Source organism: Artibeus jamaicensis, unplaced genomic scaffold (assembly GCF_021234435.1).
Source record: "Artibeus jamaicensis isolate MK-2021 breed Jamaican fruit bat unplaced genomic scaffold, CSHL_Jam_final contig_685, whole genome shotgun sequence".
NCBI classification, from domain to species: Eukaryota; Metazoa; Chordata; class Mammalia; order Chiroptera; family Phyllostomidae; genus Artibeus; species Artibeus jamaicensis.
The window spans coordinates 19,401,333-19,426,025 of NW_026521924.1; the positions used below are offsets into that span (position 1 = coordinate 19,401,333).

Genomic DNA, 24,693 nt, shown 5'->3' on the forward strand with positions numbered 1-24,693 from the left:
TCTCTCAATACAAATAAACAAAATCTTTTAAAGAAGAAAAAAGAATGCCATTGGACTTCTTTTTTCTAATTAGCAACACTAAAATCTAGAAGATAATGAGGCAATGCCTCAAAATGGCAAAGGAAAATGATTGTCAATCTAGAATTCTAAATACAGACAACTACCAATCAAGTGAGACTATAAAAAACATTATACAAAGTTTTATTTTATTTTATTTTTTTGAAAGATTTTATTTATTTATCTTTAGAGAGGAAGGGAAGGAGAGAAGGAGAGAAATATCAATGTATGGTTGCCTCTCGTGAGTCCCCCTGCTGGGAACTGGCCTGCAACCCAGACATGTGCCCCGACTGGGAATTGAACCATGATCGTGTGGTTTGCAGGCCCGGGCCCAATCCACTGAGCTACACCAGCCAGGGATTATACAAAGTTTTAGAAATAGGACTTAAGGCGAGGTAAGGTTTCCACACCTTACTCCAACTGGTATCTATCTATACCAGTGGACTGTGAAGTTATGTGTAAGTATAATGCAATACCTAGAGTAACCACTAAAAACAATCAACACACAGATATACAGTCTAAAAAATGTTCAAGTCATCCATAGGAAGGTAGGGAAAAAAGAACCAGAGAGACCAAATAGAAAACAAACAAACAAACAAAAACGTAGATTTATGCCCTAACACAGTGATTTTTTCACTGTGGTACATCTTTTTCATCTCATGGTACACATAAACTACTAAAATTCTGTGGCATCCCCAAAATATATTTTTCCAATATTACAAAAATAGGTATAATTTTGATTCATTCACACCAGATGGCTATTATTGTGTTGGCTGTTGTCTTTTACATGACAATCTAAAGGAAATATATGATTTAAAAATTCTTGTGGCATACTGGTTGAAAATTGCTGCACCAACATATCAACAATTAAATGTAAGTGGTCTAAATTTACTGATTAAAAGAGACTGACAGAATAGATAAAAACATATGACTGAATCCTATGCTACCTACAAGAAACTCACTTCCTATATAGTAATACAGGTAGCTATAAAACTAAAGGATGAAAAAAAGGTATACCACGCAGTCATTAATCAAAAGAGAACAAAAGTGGCTATCAACATCAGACAGACTTCAGAACAAAGAAAATCACCAGATTTAGAGGGATACTTTACCATGATAAATGGAACAATTTACCAAAAAGACATAGCAATCTTCAATTTGTATGCATCAAACAGCAGAAATTCAAAATATGTGAATTTTAAAAATCTGAGAAAACTGAAAGGAGAAATAGATAAATCCACAATTATATTTGGAGACTTCTATACTGCTCTCTCAACAACTGGTAGAACTACACAGCAAATCAGCAAGGATATGGAGAACTCCACAACACCATCCATCAACAGGACACAACTGACATTTCAGAATACTCCACACAACAGCAGAATACACACTTTTTAAGGGCCCAGAATTTGCCAAGATAAAAACATGTCCTATATCATAAAATAACCCTCAACAAACTATAAAAGTACACAAGTGGAAAACACATTAGTGGCTGAAAAGAGTGAGCGATACTATAAAGAGGTGGCACAAGTGAGATCTTTGTAGTGGACAGAGTTCTATATACTGATTTTGGTGTTGGTTATATATAATCTACACATGTAACACAATGATACAAAGAGGGAGAGAAAGACATACATTGTTCCAATGTCAATTTCCTGGTTTGATATTGTACTATGTAAAATGTAACCAGTGGAGGCAAAAGGGTACATAGGACTTTCCTATAATACTTTTCCAACTTTTGTGAATTTAATTGTTTCAAAATAAAAAGTTGAAAATCTACTTCTTTCTTAGGAAGCAAGGAAAAAGGGAACCAACACAGGAGAGATGAAAATTTCCAGGCTGAAACAAAGAGATTTTAACTACAACAGTTATGCTGCACCCTTATACATCAACCTGTTTCTATTGGAACTGAAGGTCAAAAGATTCCAAGAGTGACTAGAAGGAGGAGGATGAAACTGATATATAATAGGTTTGACTTTCTAAAAGGAAAGGAATTTCTAAAAGGCATAAAATTCCTAAAGAATAATATTTCTAAAAGGAATAAAATTCCTTTCCATAGCAATTACAGAGAGTGGTCAGATTTGATAAAAAGTTCAAAGAAAATGAAACAAACAAAACAAAACAAACCCCCTCATAATACCCCACAAGAATTTATTCCTCTAAAATCCCTGGGAGTTATGAGCAAATGCCTTAATTATCAATTGGCTTTATAGTCAGGTGAAGGGTATTCATTATTACCTAGCTTTGAATGAAGAACAAATAAAGAGGACCTGAATGGAAAGGATAGTGTACCAAAGACGAATTTTACTTATTTCACATTCCTGACTAGAGATGTCTAGGTCTAGACGTGCTGAAGACAACTAAGATCAACTAATTTGTCATTCTGGCTAAGTCTGCCATTAACATTAACTATGGACCCTAACAATGCATTATAAGAACCTCTTAACACACTTCTAGTCTTAAGATTTTTGGACATTGCTAGTGGTTGAGAAAGTGGATTTACTTACTGACATGTCCATTCCTTGAAGTCTTCGTGTTTCCTGAACCATTACAGTCTCTAATATTTTATAATACAAAATTTCTGCAAGCTTTAGTCTATTTACAGCAAAGTCTGTTAGGGGAAAAAGGAAAAATGTGCTATTGAGAAGGAGCTGTTAAGGACTAAAGAACAAAAGATAAATTTAAATATGATAAATTAAGAATAGCAAGGAAGGAAAAAACTTCAATTTCCACTTCTTTGGGGGAAAATCTATCTTTAATACCATGTTAACTTTAGTTTAGTGTTTTTACCTATGTGAGATCCTGGTTGCTCATCTGTTGATTGAGTGTAGTGTTGACAGAAAGTCTCTCCTATTTCTTTCACTATTTTCATAATATTTTCCATAGGATTACGCATACAAGATCTATAAAATACAAAAGAAACCCAGTTACCAGGAGGAAAAAACCCAGCTTAGCAACATTTCTTCTTTTAAGAATTAGTTTGTTTTTTTAGTGACCAAAGTTCTATTCTCAGTTATATACCCAGGTATGCAAACACAGCCTATTTGAAACTAGTCTACAGCCTATAAATAAAATAATTTTGCATATTTTTAGGAATCTCAACATTAGCAGAGTCAACATCCTCTATGTTTTGCTTATATCCAGCAGCAGGTGGACCCAGCTAGGTGCTGGATTGCAGACTGGGTGGTCCTACATTCACTCACAGATAAACTAGGAGAAAGAAGGGGAACCTGGGTGTTGCAGAACCCAGGGTCACAGCGCGGGGAGAGCCTCAAATCACTGACTGAAAACACCTATGGGTGTTGAGGCAGGGGGGGAAACTTCCAGCCTCACAGGAGAGTTCGCTGGAGAGACCCACAGGGTCCTAGAACATACATAAGCTGACCCACCTGGGAACCAGCACCAAAAGGGCCCAATTTGCTTGTGGGAAGCAGGGAAAGTGCCTGAAATCCAGCAGAGAGCAGAGCAAGCGCCACTGTTCCCGCTTGGCCCCCTCCCCCATAGAGAGCATCACAACCCATTGCAGTGGGATGACCCACCCTGGTGATCACCTAAGGCTCTGCCCCTCACTATGTAACAGGCGTAATGAGATTTTTTTTGTCTTGTTAAGACAAAAAAAAAAAAAAAAAAAAAAAAAGGACCCAAATGAAAGAACAAATCAAAGTTCCAGAAAAAATACCAAGCACTGAAGAGATAGCTAACCTCTCAGATGCACAGTTCAAAACACTGGTAATCAGGATGCTCACAGAACTGGTTGAATTTGGTGGCAAATTAAATGAAAAAATGAAGGCTATACTAAGCACAATAAAAGAAAATGTACAGAGAACCAAAGGCAATGGGAAAAAAACTGGGACTCAAAAGAACAGTGTGGAACAGAAGGAAGAAAGAAACATCCAACCAGAAAAGAATGAAGAAACAAGAATTCAAAACAATGAGGAGAGGTGTAGAAACCTCCAGGACATCTTTAAACGTTCCAACATCAGAATTACAGAGGTACCAGAAGGGAAAGAGGAAGAGCAACAAGTGGAAAACTTATTTGAACAAATAATAAAGGAGAACTTCCCCGATCTGGCAAAGGAAATAGACTTCCAGGAAGTCCAAGAAGTTCAGAGAGTCCCAAAGAAGTTGGACCCAAGGAGGAACACACCAAGGCACATCATAATTGCATTAGCCAAGATTAAAATGAAGGAGAGACTCCTAGAAGCAGCAAGAGAAAAGGAGACAACTACCTACAAAGAAGTGCCCATAAGACTCAGCTGATTTCCCAAAAGAGACCTTACAAGGAAGAAGGAGCTGGAGAGAAGTATTCCAAGTCATGAAAGGTAAGAACCTACATCTAAGATTGCTCTACCCAGCAAAGCTTTCATTTAGAATGGAAGGGCAAACAAAGTGCTTCTCAGATAAGGTCCAGTTCAAGGAGTTCATCAATACCAAGCCCTTATTATATGAAATGTTAAAGGGGTTTATTTAAGTATAAGAAGATAAAAAATATGAACAGTAAAAAGACAGCAAACTCACAATCATTAACTACACCTAAAACAGAAACAAAAGCAAACTAAGCAAACAACTAGAAGAGGAACAGAAACATAGAAATGGAGATCACATGGAGGGTTATCAACAGGGAGAGAGGGGAAAAAGGTACAGAGAATAAGTAGCATAGATGGTAGGTAGAAAATAGAAAGAGGAAAGGTAAGAATAGTATAGGAAATGTAAAAGCCAAAGAACTCATATATACTACCCATAAACATTAACTAAATTGTGGGAATGTGTGTCACAGGGGTGTGCAAGGTGGAGGGGAGTGAAAGGGGGAATGGGACAACTGTAATAGCACCATCAATAAAATGTCTTAAAAAATATATAGCACTAAAAAGAGAAATATTTAGTAAGAAGCAATTAACCCTGTTACCCTGAAATTACTGTTATCTTTTTATCATTCAAATACAAAATATATCTCAATTCAGAAATGAGAAACAAATCCAAGGCTGTAGACAGAAAGTGATTTGTCCAAAGCCACATATCCAGTGCAGGGTTCAGTACTCCAATCCCAGGTTTGAACAGACCAGTATTATGTTCAGAGAGGTAGGCAGCACAAATGGCAAAAATATTTCTTCTTGTCAAGTTCCAATGCAAAGCTCTGCATCTTGTGTTGTTTTTTCCCCAACTAGGTTCTTTGTCTTTTATTATGTTGTAAAAAGCAGGTAAGAAATTTACCCTCTTAATTTTTTAAAATATATTTTGATTATGCCATTAGTTATCCCCTTCCCCCCTTCATTCCCCTCCACCCTGTACACCTACCTCTCCCCCCACATTTCCCCGCTTTAGTTCATGTCCATGTGTCATAAGTTCTTTAGCTTCTACATTTCCCACACTACTCTTACCCTCCCCATCTATTTTCTCCCCACCGTCTATGCTACTTATTCTCTGTACCTTCTCCCCCTTCCACTTCCCTGTTGCTAACCCTCCGTGTGATCTTCATTTCTGTGGCTCCGCTCCTGACCGAGCTGTCCGCTTAGTTTGCTTTTGTTTTAGGTGTGGTTAATAACTGTGAGTTTGCTGTCCTTTCACTGTTCATATTTTTTAACTCCTTATTCTTAGGTAACTCCCTTTAACATTTCATATAATAAAGGCTTGGTGATGATGAACTCCTTGAACTGGACCTTATCTGAGAAGTGCTTTATCTGCCCTTCCATTCTATATGAAAGCTTTGCTGGACAGAGCAATCTTAGATGTAGGTCTTTGGATTTCATGACTTGGAATACTTCTTTCCAGCCCCTCTTGCCTGTAAGGTTCCTTTTGAGAAATCAGCTGATAATCTTATGGGCACTTCTTTGTAGGTAGTTGTCTCCTTTTCTCTTGCTGCTTCTAGGAGTGTCTCCTTCATTTTAATCTTGGCTAATGCAATTATGATGTGCCTTGGTGTGTTCCTCCTTGGGTCCAACTTCTTTGGGACTCTCTGAACTTCTTGGACTTCCTGGAAGTCTATTTCCTTTGCCAGATCGGGGAAGTTCTCCTTTATTATTTGTTCAAATAAGTTTTCCACTTGTTGCTCTTCCTCTTTCCCTTCTGGTACCTCTATAATTCTGATGTTGGAACGTTTAAAGATGTCCTGGAGGTTTCTACACCTCTCCTCATTGTTTTGAATTCTTGTTTCTTCATTCTTTTCTGTTTGGTTATTTTTCTTCCTTCTGATCCACACTGTTCATTTGAGTCCCAGTTTCCTTTCCATCACTATTGGTTCCCTGCACATTTTCCTTCATTTCATTTAGTGTAGCCTTCATATTTTCATCTAATTTGCCACTAAAATCAACCAGTTCTGTGAGCATCCTGATTAGCAGTGTTTTGAACTGTGCATCTGATAGGTTGGCTATCTCTTGGTCGCTTATAAGTATTGGCTCTGGGGCTTTGATCTGTTATTCTGTTTGAGCCATAATGTTTTGGTCTGTTCAGGCCTGTTATGTATGAGAGGTGAAGCCTTAAGTATTCACCAGGGCAGGGTAACCCAGTCTCTCGGTTGTGACTGCTGTATGTGGAGGAGGGGTCAGAGAGGGAGCAATGGTGTGTGTTCCACTCTCAGATTTCAGTCCTCTCTGCCTCTTCCCACAAGCAAAATTGGGCCCTTCTGGTGCTGGTTCCCGCGTGGGTGGGCTTGTGTACTTTCTAGGACCCTGTGGGTCTCTCCAACGAACTTTCCTGTGAGGCTGAGATCCTCTTCCAGCATCTGGATCCCCAAAAGTTTTTTAATTCTGTGCTTTTAGGCTTTAATTCCCGTTGCTGGGGCCCTGGCTTGCACGGTTTGTCTCACTGCTCATTTTTTGTCTGGTTTATCTACACGTGAATGTGTGTCCGTGGTCAGCTAACCACCTTGCACATCTCACTGGGTTTGCTTGTTTCCTCCCTGCACGCGGGTACGCCAACCACCGTCTCTTCCTGCCGGGAACCCCTCTCCACCAGCCACCAACTCAGCTCCTCTTATCGATCTGGATAATGGTTTATTGTTGTCAGACTTTAGTACAGTTCAATTTTTTGTCTGTTCTGATTGCGTTTTTGTTTCTAATTCTTTGTTGTCCTTAAATGTGGTTGTGCAAGGAGGTACAGTGTTTCCACCTATGCCTCCATCTTGGCTACTTGTACCCTCTTAATTTTTAAGTGTACATTATTAAGTATGTGCACACCATTGTAAAACAGATCTCTACAACTTTTTCATCTTGCATGACTGAAACTGTATACCCCTTGAACAACCCCCCATTTCCCCTTCCTTCAATCCCTAGCACCACCATTCTACCTTCGGTCAGTCTGATTACTTTAGATACCACATATACATGGAACCATGCAGTATTTGTCCTTTTGTAATTGGCTCATTTCACTTAGTATCGTCAAGGTTCATCATGTTGTAGCAAACAACAGAACTTCCTTCTTTTTAATACGTAATAATATGCCATATATATATATATATATATTCACCATATTTTATCTATTCACCTACTGATAGGACATTTAGGTTGTTTCCATATATTAGCTATTTTGAGTAATGGGGCAATGAATTTGGGTATGCAAATGTCTTTGACATTCTGTTTTCAATTCTTTTGGATATATATGCAGAAATTGGATCGCTAGGTAATAAAAATTCTATTTTTATTTATTTGAGGAACCTCCATACTGTTTTCCATATCAGGTATACCACTTCATAACTCCATCAGCAGCAGCATGCTAGGGTTCCAATTTCTTCACATACTCACTAATACTTGTTATTTTCTGTTGTTTGTTTGTATATTTTGACAGTGGCCATTCTAATGGGTGTAAGTTTTTTTTGTTTTAATTTGCATGTCCCTGATGATTTTGGTTTTAATTTGCTTTTTCTTGAAGGCATCCCAGTTAGGAGTGCTAGGGAACAGTAGTGATGAAGGGGTAATGGAGTGGGTAGAGGTCTGAGCATAGAGAACAGAGGCCCAAGCAGTACCCAGGACCAGGAGACAAAGCCATGAGAAGACTGGGAGCCACATGAGAACCAAGGTCATTCAGAGGAACCACAAAGGGATCTCAGAGTCAGTTGTAATGATTATTTAGCTGGAGGTGAAGCGCCTTTTAATAAGATGGTAGTAGAGGGTGTCCTGACCAACCCACCTGATCTTAAAAGGGCCTGCCCTAATATAATCAGGGAGCTGTACTGGTCTACTCCCTGTTTTGACTTTTTGTCCTTTTTGTCCAGGATTTCCTGGTCTTAGTCTTCCCCACTGGTCCTGAGAATCCATGACTTCCAGGACAGCCAACTGCTCCCCAAACACCTTTAGGACCTGAAGGACCTGTTATTAGACCTGGAATGTCTTATGGACCATTGCTCCAGTGTGATGACCTCTATCTGCTCTTTTACCTGGGGGTCTCAGAGGACCTTGAATCAAAGTCATACTTTTCTGTTTTCTTCTTTTTTTAATCCTCACCCAAGGACATGCTTATTGATTTTAGAGAGAAGAAGGGAGAGAAAGAGAGAGGGAGAGAAACAGTGATGTGGGAGAGAAACAACAATATGAGAAACATCCATCAGTTACCTCTCGTACACACTTTTTTTCTTTCACAGACATAATTTCTGCTGATGCATTATACACATGGTCCTCTAATTTACTCATCTCCTGCCACTATTCGAATGATAGGTATGAAAATTATAAACACAAGGAGATAAAGGGAAATCAGTGGAGCTCTGAAGGACTTCAGTTGCTCCTGAAGGGCAGTGTCATTTTTAGGATTCAGAGGTAGCAAACCTATCATTGAGGAAACATTGAACTTCATAGTTATCAATGTCTTCCTGTTGATTGGGAGAGCTATCCCATTGTTGCATACTTCTGGAGCAGAAGCAGAAGGAGCATAAAAACCTGGTAAGAACGCCTAAAAGGCCATTTTAATGAACTGTTGGAGGTTGAGTGAGGACGAGTCTAAGAAGAGGGAAACTCCTGTGGGCTGCAGTCTTAGGGGGATCCCCAAACTTTCCTGGGTTTTATCTACAGGAATCCCACCAGGTTCTTACAGTTACCTCTTTTAAAAAATGCATAAAGTTCTATTTTGTGGTTGCACCATCAATATGTGATCAGTCCTCCATTTGATGAAGGACTGAACCCATTTAAACTCAATGTAAAAAGAAAAACAATAATGAATTACTTAGTTACAAGAGAGGAATGTCAGAGCTAAATAACTTTTCAGATGTATTTAACCTTCAAAGTCTATAATAATAAGAATATTTATATAAAAATTTTAATAGGTATTTCTATTTGCTTTTAGGTCAACATATTTTGTAACTGAAATGGTATAATAAAACTTTCTAGATGTATACCATCTTAAGCATTTTGAATATACTGAATATAGAATAGAATATAAAATCTAATTTAAAAGAGACCTTTAGAAAAATAATGGTATTGAACTTACTCGAAAATATTTACAAGCTGTTCACTTGGTGCATTTTTCAGCCCAGTCACAATACTCTGTAACCGGCTCACACTCTGAGTGGCTGACGCAACAGGTGTAATGAGTGCTTCTTTTTCTCGTAGATACCGCCGTCCTGTCAGTGGGGTAGAGGGTGCAAATGATTTCTGCAAAAAAAGCCCCCCCAAAAATCTGTGAAATTAAAGTTACCTTCCCTCTCATGTTTAGTTCAGTATATATACTATCATCTCTATTCATATTTAGTAGGCTACTTTTTTCCCCTCTTCTTCTGTTACCCACCAAATTTTTAGCAATATTATGCTGATAACATTCTTATATTACAGTAACATTTTTCAAAGCTTAATCTAATTTTATTTTTCTAACATTCACTTGAAAAATAACATACATTTTCATTTTACATATGAGGAAACAGGCACAGAGAAGTGAAAAAACCTGTTTAAGCTGACAGTTAATGGCAGAGCTTGGACTAAGACTTAGGTTTTGTATCTTCTGGACCAGTGATTTTCAACTGGTGTGCTGCAGGAACTTTTAAAACATGCAGTACCTGACTATTTAGTCAGGGACACCAATCTGTTTTCCCTTAGATGGTCAAATAAAAAAATGACAACCGCGAACACAATAGCTGTATGGTGTGAATACCCTGTCTTGAACCATAATAGGTAATATAATAAGAGTTGCATCTTTAAAAAAATTTTAGTGTATTTCAATTTATTTATTTTTAGGGAGAGTGAGAGAAAGAGAGGGAAACATCGATGTGAAAAACATTGATCAACTGCTTCTTATACTCACCCTGACCAGGGGCCCAACATGCAACATAGGCACGTGCCCTGACCAGGGACTGAAAGTGAACCAGCGATCTTCTGCTTTGCAGGATGACACCCAACCAACTGAGCCACACTGGTCAGGGCTACAGTTGCATCTTACTACTCAAGTCGCATAATAAGGTTGTGTGTGATCGGTAAATTCTGGGTACCAGAAATCCTTATATACAAGTATAGGCACCTGATTTTTTTTTTTAAACCACCTGGGAACAATAAGGATAGCTTATAATGATAAATTAATCAAAATTATACCTATTGTTTTTGGTCAGGTCAGTAAAAGATATATTTTCTTGTGTGCTGCAGAATTTTAGTAATTATTTACACATTCCATGAGATGAAAAAGGTTGAAAGTTGCTGTTCTAGACTAGTAATTTTTCCATTAAATCTTATTGTCTAACCCATTTTACACTTGTAGACAAAATTAAGTCTTGGCTATTAATAATCAAGTTCAGAGTTTTATGGCTAAAGTTCAGGAAGGACACATAGTTGGTCATGAGTAAGTAAGCAAACTAAATCTTAAAGCAATGGAACAATGACTAAAGGGACAAAAAGAAAGATTAGTAAGAAAGACTAAAGGGTGCAAATGATTTCTGCAAACCCCCCCCTCCCAAATTATTAATCTTTCTAGCCCTGACCAGTGTGGCTCAGTTGGTTGGGTGTCCTACCACAAAGCAAAAGGTCACTGGTTTGATTCCTGGTCAGAGCATATGCCTGGGTTGCAGGTTTGGTCCTTGGGCATATAAAAAAGGCAACCAATCGGTGTTTCTCTCCCTCTCTCCCTCCCTTCCCCTCTGTCTAAAAATACATAAATAAAATCTTAAAAAATATATATTAAAAAAAGAAAGCATAAATCCTTTATGTCAAGACACACACTCTACAAAAAACCCCAGGGATTCTGGGAAAATATACCCAAAATATAAAAAATAGCAAGAAATGCAATAAAAACACTACATATCATAGTTCTAAAAAATTACCTTTTAAGGCTTTCATGGGAAATATGAATTAGTAGAAGAGACTCAAGATTTAACTTGAAAGATGCTCCTGCTGTTAGTAGAATCACACACACAGAGAAAAAGATCATTCAAGACTGAGGCCAGTCTAGGTTATATTACTTTTTCGAAGTGCTGCTGAAGGTTACACTCCACAGTAGCCTGTGCTGTCAGTTTCCCTAGTGGGGTGTCACCAGTGAACTTTCGGGGAGTTCCAATTTCCTCTTCTGCATCTGCTCCCAAAAAGATCCTCTCGTCAAAATCACCAACAGTTAAAACATATTCTTCATACTCCTTGTTCACTGCTTTGCTGAAAAGAGAAATACTTTAAGCTGCAAGAATAAAATTAAGTAATAAAATAAAATACAATGGATTTATCTTGACTTGAAGAAAGATTTAGACTCCACAGCCTAAAAAAGCTGATAACTTTCTAGTTTTTTCTTTAATTTTTAAATTTATTATTGTTCATGTACAGTTTTATGTCTTATACTCCCATCCCAGCCCCCGCCCCAGCGTTTCCTACCTCCCTCCCATTTCCCCTCCGCCTTAGTTTTTGTCCATGTGTCCTTTATACTTGTTCCTGTGAAACTTTCTAGTTTTTGTTAAGTCTGCTCATCTAACAATATCAGAGGTTCCTATCTGACGAACATTCTTCACATTCACAAACACAGCAATAAATTACTTTGAAAGGTGAGTGAAACACAATCTGAAAACTAGCTGAACCTAAATTAAGATCTGATCACTGAGGAAACAACAGTGGCTTTGAACTATAAGAACATTCTGAATTTGCCAACATTTGTTTAATAAAACAATAAAAACTCAAATACAGAAGTCACTGGGTCTGTTTATGACTTTCTCTGAAGAGCAGCTGTCTTAAGGGCCAATGATTTCTTAAAATAAATGTACTTAAAGACGGCAAGACTTGGTGACATCACCCACTCAATGTTACTAAACCAGTAGGAACCTGAATAAAATGTTTCACTTAACAAATTACAACAAATTATTATTGACAGCTTGTAATACAAGGGATACCATTGGTGTTACATACCACTAGTGTTACATACTTACCTATTATCAGTAAAACAGGAAAGGTCCAGGAGGCATTCTCCTTTTAAAATCTGGGAAGAAAAAGCATATTCCCTTGTACAAAAAATTAATTCAAAATGGATCAGAGACCTAAATATAAGATCTGAAACAATGTAGTACACAGAAGAATATGTAGGCACTAAACTTAGGGGCCTTGGTCTTAGAGAACATTTTATGAATTTGAGTCTAAAGGCAAGGGGAGTAAAGGTAAAAATAAGTGAATGGGACCATATCAAACTAAAAGGCTCTGCACAGCAAAAGAAAACCGAAAACAAATTAAAAAGGCAACCAACCAAATGGGAGATATTTGCTAACAATTCCAACAAGGGGTTAATATCCAAAATATACTAAAAAAACTCATACAACTCAACACCAGAAAAACCAACGATCCAATTAAAAAATGGGCAGATGACCTGAACAGGAACCTCTCCCAAGAAGATAAACAGCCAACGGATACATGAAAAGATGTTCAACTTCACTAACTTTTAGGGAAATACAAACCAAAACTACAATGAGATATTACCTACCCACACATTATAATTACTGTTATGAACAAGACAGGTAATAACAAGTGTTAGAAAGGTTGTAGGGATAAAGAATCTCCACTCACTGCTGGTGGGAATGTTAACTGGTACAGCTACTATGAAAAACAGTATGACAATTCCTTTTTTATTCTTTAAAAATTAAGAATAGCATTACCATATGACCCAGGCACCCCTCTTCTGAGTATCTACCTGACAAATTTGAAAACATTTATTTGCAAATATGTATGCACCCCTATGTTCATTGTAGCATTACTCATAGTGGCCAAGACATAGAGACAACTGAAGTGTCCTTTGACAGAGGACTGGATAAGGAAGATATGGTACACATATACTGGTACAACAGAATGCCACTCAGTCATAAGAAAAGATGAAATACTGCCATCTGCAACAAAATGGATAGATCTTGAGAATCTATCCATTTTGGTTTCTTAAATAAATGTACTTAAAGACAGCAAGACTTGAGAATATTAAGCTAAGCAAAACAGGTCAGTTAGAAAAAACTAAGAACCACATGATTTCACCCATATGTGGAATATAAAACTAAAACTCACAGGTATAGACAGACAACAGCATGCTGGTGACCAGGGAGGAGGGCATGGAGGTAGTAAAGGGTAAAGGAGGGGCAAATATATGGTGACAGAAGATGTTATTTGACTTTGGGTGGTGGGCACACAATGCAATATACAGATATATATCTACAAATGTATGCCTAAGACCATATGAACAAATATCACCCTAATAAATTTAATTAAAAAGTAATTAGCATATAACATATGCATAAAAGCAACATTTATCTAAAATTTCACATTGGTAGTTGTTATAAACCATACAAACACAAAATATAATTACTAAATATTTCAGACCAGTAAAATGAAATCAGTATGCAAATAAAATATTAAAAAACAGTTAAAGTCAAGTTTTGAAAATACTTTAAAATTAGTCTATAGCAGTGGTTTCCAAGTTCTAGACATATATTAATCACTTAGGGGAACTTGTTTAAAATGCCAAGTGATGGACCTCAAGGCTTGAGCTGAGGCAGCATTTTTAGCAAATTTCTCAAGTGATTCTAGAGAAAGCTATCCAATTTTCAATATTTGTCTATGGAGAAAGGAAGCTAACATATATTGAATATCTTAGGCAAGCAAAAGATTCAAAGCGAATATAAGCACTATCACTGGTGACAGGAAAAGTATACTGTTACTAATACTTTTGTGTACTCACACTACTTAAGATTACTACACATCAGGAGTTGAAAACTCAAATGCCCTCAGGGGTCAGAGTTCAAAATACATAGATAATGAGAACGGAAAGCATACTTCCCATCTTCAAAGAGGTGACCATCATTTAACTTGACAACAGCTGCCCACGTAGTCACATAGAAATTCCAATCCGATACTGCCATAGCTTCTGATTTTTGAAAGGTTTTCATAGAAAAGGTCTTTATATGTTAAAAATTGAACAAAATTAAAATGAAATAAAGAATACCTTACATAGGCCAAGCAAAACATCTGTGGCCCATGGGAAGGAGGACCATTGTCCAAACTAGGATACTTCTGGAGTGAAAGGAGCTGCTATAATCATTACACTAAGACAACAGTCCAAAGCTAGAAAATCCAAGCAAACCAAGTTGTACAGTCATCGTACCCAGAGGCCACTAGTGTGCTGCTCCTTCAGAGTACAAGACACATAAGTCTTTAGTTCCTTCAAAAACTTACTGAAGATGCCCTAGTTGGTGTTGCTCAGTGGGTTGAACATCGACCTGAGAACTACAGGTTTGCTGGTTCAATTCCCGGTCAGAGCATAGCCCTGGGCTGCCGGCTAGGTCCCCAGTATGGGGCGTACTAGAGGCAACTGAGAGGCAACTGATCAATGTTTCTCGATCTCTCCTTCTCTCCCTCCCTTCCCCTCTCTCTAAAAATAAATTTCAAAAATCTTTCTTAAAAGTTTACTGAAGATGTTAGCATACATGTAAGGAACCATAATATATATATACACACATACACGCACAGACAAAAAAATATTTTTTAGGAAATACAAAAGGATATGAAAAGACAAAGAACCCAGTTAGGAAAGACTTTATGCTTAAAAAAAAAAATCTCATAATATTGACAGAGAGGGACTACAGTGATGACCTAATCCCAAATCCATTTTTATCAAAGAGCAAACTCAAGGTCTAGCTGGACTAAATGGATAAACACTGGGGAAATAAGAGGACCCAAATGAATAAGCCACTTTATAAATACAGAAACAGCTAAGTAAATGCTTAAAAAAATATGGAATGCATACAGATGGCCTGCAGGTGTCTACAAAGCTGTAAGGGATTTTATGCTCTATTTATAAGGAATTGAAGCTATAGTTGTTATACACTATCCTACTTTTGTTAGGCAGGCAGGATTGACTCAAATGTGCAGTAAATTAGCATACTCGGATCTCTTGTTTTTCATAATTCTTTATCAGAACCTCCTACAGTTGCCTCTCACAGTGTATTTTTACTTGACAGTATAGTTAGTTGGTCACATTCTTCAACAGCTCAGTTCTCACATCACAGAAGATCACAGGCCAATTCTGCATCACAGCAAAGACTGCAACCTGGAAATCTTGAGTCTGACTACTTAAAATATTGTCTTTTCTTTTGAGGTTGCTGCTGCTAACCCTTAAATAAATCGCAGTCATTTAATAGTAAGTACAGTACCTTCCTGTCAAAGAGTTTTGAAATATATGGCTTAAAGTAGTGCTCCTTTATTCCTTTTGCTTCTACTAGAAGTCCATCATGCAGTTCACACAGGACAGCAATGATGCAGGGAGGCTCTTCAGGAGCCCTGAAGTCAGCAGTGTGAAAATCAGATGGCAAACCTAGTTTGACAGGGTATGAAAAGCAGCCGGGGAAAAAGAATATGGTCAACTTTTAAAACTCTTTTTCTAAAAATAATCAGTTTTTAAAATAAGGTCTCAAAGAACATGAGGGGGTAACCCCCAATAAACTCAGAATTTAGTTATAAAAATTGTTTTCATTCTTATGTATTTAAACTTCAGTCACCTTCAAAGCACTCTCTACTTGATGCAATACACCACCTAATCGAGACATTTTTCCAATGCTTGAAACAGTTTCTGAGTTTATCAATTTTAATGCTTTTTAGTGCTTCTGCCTCTTCTTGTTTTCCCCCTTCCACATTGGCAAAATGTTTGAGGACTTTTTTTCATCCGGAGGGGGGAAAATTTGCTGGGCAGGGGTTCGTGAATAAGGAGGGTGAGGTCACAGGGGTCATGCCATTTTGGGTCAAAAACAGCTGAACACTAAGTGTGGCATGGGCAGGTGCGTTCGTAAATCACTCATCATGAAATGGGCAAACACGGTGAAAGAGTCTTCCAAAAATATTTCACTGAAGCCCAGCGCAACCTTTCAAAACAATGCCAGCTGGTACACTGATACAGATGGGTTCCTAGAACACCACCTAGCAGGGAAGCCTGTACTACAAGAGGCCTGCCCTCCAGAAGATAATTCCAGGTTTTTCTGGGTTGTCCCCCTTGTATATGAAGGACCTATAGACAGGAACAATGGTGCAGGGATTGACTATGGCAGTGGGGGGGCTGCCTGGGTAGAAGGAGGTAAAGGGGGAATATTGGAACAACTGTGGAAAAATGAATGAATGAATGAATAAATAAAGTCTTACCTTTAAATAACGGATTTAGCAAGTCTCGTCTATTTGGGCATATAATAGCATTGGCAAAAATCAGATCCAAGCAGCACAGAAGTAAATGATAAGAGTTTACTAAATCATCTCCAATCATACGAAAATTACCTTTGTAAGAAAAAAAAGAGACACAAAAACCAGAAACTTCTCATGTCAAATAGCACCAAGTTCCCACAGTAGAAATGTAAAACCACTGAAAGTATCTCCTTACCCTTAGTATAAACAAAGAGTGTCCAACAGAAATTAAAGAGATCCTTAACAGTGCAAGGAGTCCTCCTAAAAAGGGAAAACAAAGGTATTTTTTATATAACTAACTTGCTAAATATCATTCCAGAGCTGCCATATAAATAACAAATGGTAAAGTCAAATTACATATGAAATTCCACTCACAAAGGACAGACCTCTGGTTAATTTAAACAAACTTTTAAGCCTTTCCAATCTGCATAAAATCATCAGAACATAAAAAAATAAGTGAAAGTACTACCTGAATTCTCAGATATGAGTAATTATAAATGAATTGTAATAAAAACTTCAGTTTTTGCAGGTGGTTACCTCTGGTAAAAAGTGAACTTTTAAAAATACAAATTCCCTTAGTAATTTCATACCAATATTTTCATGTCAATGATGTAAGGATTAAGGGTCTCACCTCTGCTTCCTGCTTCGTGGTAACTTTGGTGTTTCTTCATGTGGATTTTGAAATATATCTAAAAAAATTGGCTCAAATTTTTTGAAAATTATAGTAGACACCTCAAAATTTCTTTCTAGTCTTTCTATACGTTCACGAAATTCTTGTGGCAGGTTTGACATGTCCATCCACTTCTTCATTTTACTAAAAAACTGTATTAAACTAAACAAATAGAAAAAAACAACAACTTTAAAATGAGTTCATATGATGGATGAAAAAGGAATCATTTTGTTTATGCCTAAAAATATTTATCAAACAGCCGGAGTTTAATTTAAAAAAAAAAAAGCAAAAACAGAAAACAACTCACTCCCAAGTGCTATGAAATTACTTTGGTTCCCAGAATCACCATGGAAATATAGACTTTAAATCAGTAGTCATCACATACAATGTCTTCTACTATGCAGGGAGTGATCGTACCTATCTAATTATAGCACCTGGACATTAATCAACCTATAAATTAAATAAATGGTAGTCAAGAGATTGATGAGTTCATGAAAGTAGTTTGAGGAAAGACAAAATCTCCCAACCTGTGGATTCTAGAAGGTGCTCACAAAGAACCAGGTAGTGACAGGTTAAGAATAAAATTCAAGTATTTATGTTCCAGTGTGTAATTTCCACCATTAAATAGAAACTAAGAAGGTAGTACATCCCCAGAAAAGAACTTAATAGATTATTACTCCACTTTTCTGGCTTATTTGATTGTGGGTACATTTTTATGTCCATATTAGCATGGTCTGAGATTGAAATTGTGTAGTGTTAAAGCTCATTAAGTGTCTAGCACTTCATGAAGTCTGTCCGGAAAAAGTCCAGCCATCGTTAATATAACGAGAATGGTTTGCTCAACCTGGCAGCCACGGAGAGTGGACTGGAATGTGTATGTATGTGTGAACAATGATAACTTCACTGTACTACTCAGAGGAGGAGGTAGACATCTGTGAGTGAGTATGTGTACTGTGTGACCATCATATTCAAAATGACTGAGCAAGTAGAGGAATGAATCTGTATCAATTTTTGTGTTAAGCTTAAGCATTCCTCAGCAGAAACTACTTGGATGACTCAGAAGGCTGCTGCTATGAGCAACTGGTGATTGGCAGCCTCATCCCAACAATATGCCTGCTCGCGCATCATGTCTCATGCAGAGTTGTTTGGTGAAACATCAAATCACCCAGGTGACTCAGCCCTCCTACAGCCCAGATTTGGCACCCTGGCTTCTGGCTTTTTCCAGAACTAAAGTCACTTTTGAAAAGGAAGAGATTTCAAGAGATGGAGGTATAGGCAAACATGGCATGCCTCCTTATACAACCACGATAAAAATTATAACTAAACTACAAAACAACTATCACCCAGAATCATCAGAAAATCGAGCTGTATTGAAGTCTCACAACCAAGGAATTAAAGAAGTCAAATTGATGCAGATGAGTAGGAGGGGCTTAGACATGGAGACATGGAATGTGCAGTCCCACATCCACATGTGGTGGATAAAAACTGGGAGGGAAACCTGGGGAGTGAGTAATCCCAGCCCCACACCAGACCACCCAGCTCAGGGTTCTAGTGCCAGGAAGATAAATCCCCGTAACTTCTAGTTGTAAAAATTAGTGGGTGTTGGGGTGGCGGAAGAAACTGTGGGATTCTCAGGTGTTCCTCTTAATGGGTCCGCAATGGACTTAGGGCTTGTGCAAACTCACTCCCCCTGGGCTCCATCACCCTGAGAGTGGCTTGAAGGGCACCAGTGGCATAACAGAAGAAAACAGAAGTACCTGGCATCAAGGAAAATGCTGGGGGGCAGCTTTCCTCCTAAAATTCCAGAGGCCAGGCAGCAGCTATTGTCCCTTTCCTGAGCCCTCCTCCAAACACAGCTACAGAGCAAGTGGCACCATATTCAAGACTCCATCTACTTGGTTCACATGGGTTGCCTCACTGAGGCCATTACCTAGACTCTGCCCCATCAAACTTATGGGTGCACTTTTCTACATTAGGCTGTGCTACCAAGACAGAAGTCAAAGCAGCTCTACCTAATAAATAGAAACAAACACAGGGAGGCTGCCAAAATGAGGAGACAAAGAAACATGGCCCAAATTAAAGAACAGAACAAAACTTCAGAAAAAGAACAAAATGGAGACAAGCAATCTATCAGATGCAGAGTTCAAAACACTGGTTATTAAGATGTTCAAGAACTTGTTAGGTACTTCAACAGCATAAAAAAGACTCAGGCAGAAATGAAGGTTACACTAAGTGAAATAAAGAAACTTTACAGGGAATCATCAGTGAAGGGAAGGAAGCCAGGAATCAAATCAATGTTTTGGAACACAAGGAAAAAAAAATCAATCAGGACAGCAAGAAGAAAAAAGAATCCAACCCCCCCCCAAAAAAAAAACCAAAAGAAACCCAAAACCCCACCCCACCCCAAAAAAGAGGATGTGGTAAGGAGCCTCTGGGACAACTTCAAATGTACCAATATTCGAATCACAGAGGGGCTGGAAGGAGAAGAGGAAGAGAAAGAAAGAAGTTGATAACTTATTTTGAAAAGACAATGAAAGAAAAAACATCCCCAATTTGGTGAGGGAAACAGACATACAAGTCCAGGAAGCACACAGTCCCAAACAAGAGGAACACAAAAAGGACCACACCAACACACATCAGAATTAAAATGCCAAAGGTTAAAGGTAAAGAGAATCTTCAAAGCAGCAAGAGAAAAGCAGAGAATTACCGAGTTTCCATAAGACTGTCAGCTGGTTTCTCAAAACTTTGCAGGCCAAAAGGGATATGCAAGAAGTATTCAAAGTGATGAAAAGCAAGGACCTACAACCTAGATTACTCTAACCAGCAAAGACATTATTTAGTATTGAAGAGCAGATAAAGTGCTTCCCAGACAAGGTAAAGTTAAAGGAGTTCATCATCACCAAGCCATTATTACATGAAGTGTTAATGGGACTTATTTAAGAAGATCAAAACTATGAACATTAAAATGGGAATCAATTCACAACTATCAACAATTTAATAAAATACAAATTAAGCAAACAAGCAGACAGAAATAGAATCATAGATATGGAGATTATTTGGATGGTTACCAGTTGGGAGGGGGAAGGAGGAAATGGCGGGAAAGGTGCAGGGATTAAGAAGTACAAATTGGTAGGTACAGAATAGACAGGGGGATGTTAAGAACAGTATAGGAAAAAAAAAAAAGAACAGTATAGGAAATGGAGAAGCCAAAGAACTTACATGCATAATCCATGAACATGAACTAAGGGGGGGATTGATGGAAGAAATGGGGATACCATGTGGAAGGGAGAAAAGGGGGAAAATTTGGGAAAACCGTAATAGGATAATCAATAAAATATATATTTTTTTAAAAGGAAAAAAATTTCAGACCATCAATAAAATTTAGGAAAATATGACGGAGCAGCTGATGATGATCAGGAGAACCTACTTTGAATGGACTGAGGTGTCATTGTCCTATGTACAATGTTTCTTGTATCTTCTTCAATAAATGTCTCTATTTTTCATATTACATGGCTGGATACCTTCTGGACAGACCTTGTATGTTGAATGACACTTGTGATTTTTTAAAAAGTTGATAGAAGACATCATCAGCTAATTGTCCATAAATATTCAAATTCCAGACAGGGTGCTTAAGAGTCTCTTTAAAATTGTTAACATTAGCAGCAAAAAAAACCCTGCCAGACTACTAAATATTTTGGCTGACAAATTATAGTCCTTGATAGAGGACTTTGTTTTGGAGGTGGGGTATGCTCAGCATGTTAAATCTTCTGCTTGTCTGAGGAATTCCTCTCTTGAGAAGTTTCACTGGCAGTTAGGGCGAAGGCATGAAACCTGAAGCCCTTGACTAGATCTATGCTTGGGATTTTGAATCTGGAGCTGATGGTGCAGAGAAGTGAGGAAGTGGTAAATTATTATAGTAAGATCAACAGCAATATTTAGCTCTTGGGGGTAAATACTGTGGCAATGTCCAGGGATAGCACTGCTGGCATGCAAGCTGTGTCCTTGTTATATTCTCTGTGACATGCTCTTTGGCTGTGTAGCCAGCCTCTTTTTGTTACTAGTCATTTTCCAAGTTCAGTTTTTCAAGTCATCCTAAAGATTTTGTCAGCTATTCTCAAGACTCTGTCTGATATCCAATAAGCATCCTTTTAGTACATTTATTTTTTCCTTAAATTAGCCAGAGTTGATAGTTGTTATTTGTTTTTTAAATAAGAACCTTGAGCCCTGGTTGGTGTAGCTCAGTGGGTTGAGCTCAGGCCTGCGAACCACTCAATCACAGTTTGATTCCTGGTCAGGGTACATGCCTGGGTTGCAGGCCAGTTCCCAGCAGGGGACTCACGAGAGGCAACCATACATTGATATTTCTCTCCTTCTCTCCTTCCCTTCTTCTCTAAAGATAAATAAAATCTTAAAAAATAAATACTTAAAAAAATAAATAAAATAAAAGCAAAAATAGAATTAACATCTATATAGTGTTCAAATTATTAAAAAAAAGAACCTTGACTAATACACCCCCATATAAGCCCACTGTACTTAGTGCTATCCCCCAAAAGAATATTCTAACTGGAATAAAAGGTATCAGAGTATTTGAAAATAAAAAAAACTTAACAGCATTGTTATCACTTCACTGATCTCACTTTGTAGTATGTCCCTAATTTGGGTTTGTCTCATGCTTCCCTCATTATTAGATGTAGGCTGTGTATCTTTGACAGAGTACTATGTAAGTCATATCATACTCTTCTCAGCGGATCATATCCACTTGTCCCATTATTGATAACTTTGCACTTGAATTAGGTAGGATCTTCCGGTTTTCCACCTCCAAGTTATTATTTTTTCCCTTTGCAATTAGTGACTTATAAGGAAATATTTGGAATTACATAAATATTCTGCTCTCATCAAACTTCTGTCCCATAGTTTTGGCATCCATTGAGAATTCTCCCCTCATTACTATGAGGTGCAAAATGGTGATTTTTTTCCCCTCCAACTCTATTATTCTTCTACATTTATTAATTGGCATTCTAATAAAGAGCTTTCCCTTCCCCCCTATTTATCATCAGTATAAAATTTACTCATTGAATTATAATCTATAACTGTCCCTATTAATTTTAATGCTCAGAACCCCCCCAATTTGGCAACTACTGGCAACCTTTCCAAGTTAGCTTTTATGTCCCTTGGACATGTCCCCAACATTTTTTTGAGCACTTTTTTACTTCCCGCCATAATAAGTTCAAAGTTTATCAGAAAGAACAGGTTTGGGAGTATTATGCCAAGTGAAATAAGTCAGACAGAAAAGGACAAGAACTATATATGATTTCACTCTTATGTAGGATATGAATGAAATCAACGAACACCCCCAAAACAAACTCATAGATAGAAACAATAGAATGTTGTTTATCAGAGGGGAAGGGAGGTGAGGGGGAGGAGGAAGAGGGTAAAGGGGGTCAGATATTATGGTGACAAAAAGAGACTAGGCTTTAGGTGGTGTATAATAAAGTATACAGATATTATAAAGTTGTACACTTAATATTTAAGTTATAAGTTATTAAACAGTGTTACCCCAATAAATTTAATTTTTTTAAAGAGAAAAATACGTAGGTCTGCTCTAGCTTTTGAATCAACAATTTTCTTAAAGTCATTATGTTAAGTGAAATAAGCCAGTCACAAAAGGGCAAATACTGTTTGATTCCATTTATACAGGAAGTATCTAGAACAGTCAAATTCATAGAGGCAGAAAGTAGCCTGGAGGTTATGGAAAGTTAGCAGGAGGGCAAAGAAGGAAGACACTTTTAACTGTTATGAAGTTTCGGTTTGGCAAGATGAAAGAGTTCTGGAGATGGATGGTGGTAATGGTTGCGTAACAATGTAAATACATTTATTGCCAATAAACTATACACTCAAATGTGGTTAAAATGGTAAATTGTATGTTATGTTTATTTCAACAGACACAACAAAAATATACAGAGCAGCAATAAAAAAATATGGCACATGTATCACAACAGCAGCACACTATTGGACTTTAATGGCACTCAAAGATAAAAAAATTATTTTGTAAAAAATTAATATCACTGTCCTAATTAAAATGTATAAAAAATAATTTTCCATGAACTAAATTTTCATTCAGTTCTACTATAATATGAAAATAGTAAGTGAGCCCTGGCTGGTGTGGCTCAGTGGATTGAGTGCCAGCCTGCCAACCAAAGGGTTGCCGGTTCAATTTCCAGTCAGGGTACATGCCTGGGTTGTGAGCCAGGTCCCCAGGAGGGGACCGTAAGAGGCAACCACACATTGATGTTTCTCTCCCTCTCTTCCCTCCCTCCCTTCCCCTCTCTAAAAGTAAATAAATAAAATCTTAAAAATAAAAAGAACCTGGCTGGTGTAGCTCAGTGGATTGAGCACAGGCCTGCAAACCAAAGGATGGAAGTTCGATTCCCAGTCAGGGCACATGCCTGGGTTGCAGGCCAGTTCACAGCAGGGGACCCAGGAAAGGCAACCATACACTGATATTTCTTTCCTTCCTTCCTTCCCTTCCCCTCTAAAGATAAAAAAAAATTAATTAATTAATTAATAATAATAAAAATAAGAAAAAATAATAAGTGAAAGTAATCTTGATTTAAATCACAAGATAGTGAAAAACTTGTGAAAGAATGTGGAAATTAAAGAAAGAGATGCAGATATCTTGATTAAAATGAATTAGAAAGCCAGCAGGCTAACAGCTGTAGGGGTGGGGGACAGGGTGGTTTGAAGGATCCAGCAAAAAAGTGACAGAACTAATGGACACCTGGTGATTGTGAGGTTGGGGGTGGTGGAGGTGGAAGGGTAATAAGAGGGATAAATGGTAATGGAAAACAACAACAAAAAAACCTATTAAGAATAATAATAAAATAAAATGAATTAGAAATTCAAACTGCACAACAGACACTTTTTATACTATACTTAATAGCAAAAGAAATTTTTAAATGAATCTTAAGGTAGTAATCTACTGATCTCATTTATGTTTTTTTAAAAAAACAACCAAGAGACTGAAAAACAATTTTTTTCCTGTTTAACAATTGATTAATGTAAACTGTCAATAGGAGTTAATTCTGGGGAGAGAGAAAAGGAAGAGACATCTTTCTACTTTCAACACTTCTGTATTATTTGAAAAAATTTTAAACATTAAAAAAATTCTAATAAAGTATATAACATAAAATTTACCATTTTAACCATTTTTAAGTGTATATTTCAATGGCATTAAGTACATTCACACTGGGCAAACATCATCACCATCCATCTCTAGAACTATTTTTATATTTAAAATTTTTATCATTAGCTTGTACTGCTCTAAATTTTAAGTTATTCTTTTTGTTCAGTTTCCTTAAAATTTATTACATATTTTATCAGCACTTTTTT

General features: G+C 37.4%; 1 protein-coding gene across 1 annotated transcript in view; it reads right to left on the reverse strand.

The window, feature by feature from the left end:
• RBL1 (RB transcriptional corepressor like 1) overlaps positions 1–24,693 on the reverse strand; it is a 64,500-nt gene that overhangs the window by 33,076 nt on the left and 6,731 nt on the right. The window contains exons 3-11 of the mRNA XM_037164488.2: positions 17,266–17,466; positions 16,831–16,895; positions 16,599–16,727; positions 15,620–15,780; positions 12,365–12,414; positions 11,420–11,606; positions 9,469–9,632; positions 2,848–2,960; positions 2,565–2,668 (exon numbers count right to left, since the gene is read on the reverse strand). Coding sequence (XP_037020383.2) covers positions 2,565–2,668; positions 2,848–2,960; positions 9,469–9,632; positions 11,420–11,606; positions 12,365–12,414; positions 15,620–15,780; positions 16,599–16,727; positions 16,831–16,895; positions 17,266–17,466 — 1,174 coding nt within the window. The remainder of the gene's footprint in view (positions 1–2,564; positions 2,669–2,847; positions 2,961–9,468; positions 9,633–11,419; positions 11,607–12,364; positions 12,415–15,619; positions 15,781–16,598; positions 16,728–16,830; positions 16,896–17,265; positions 17,467–24,693) is intronic.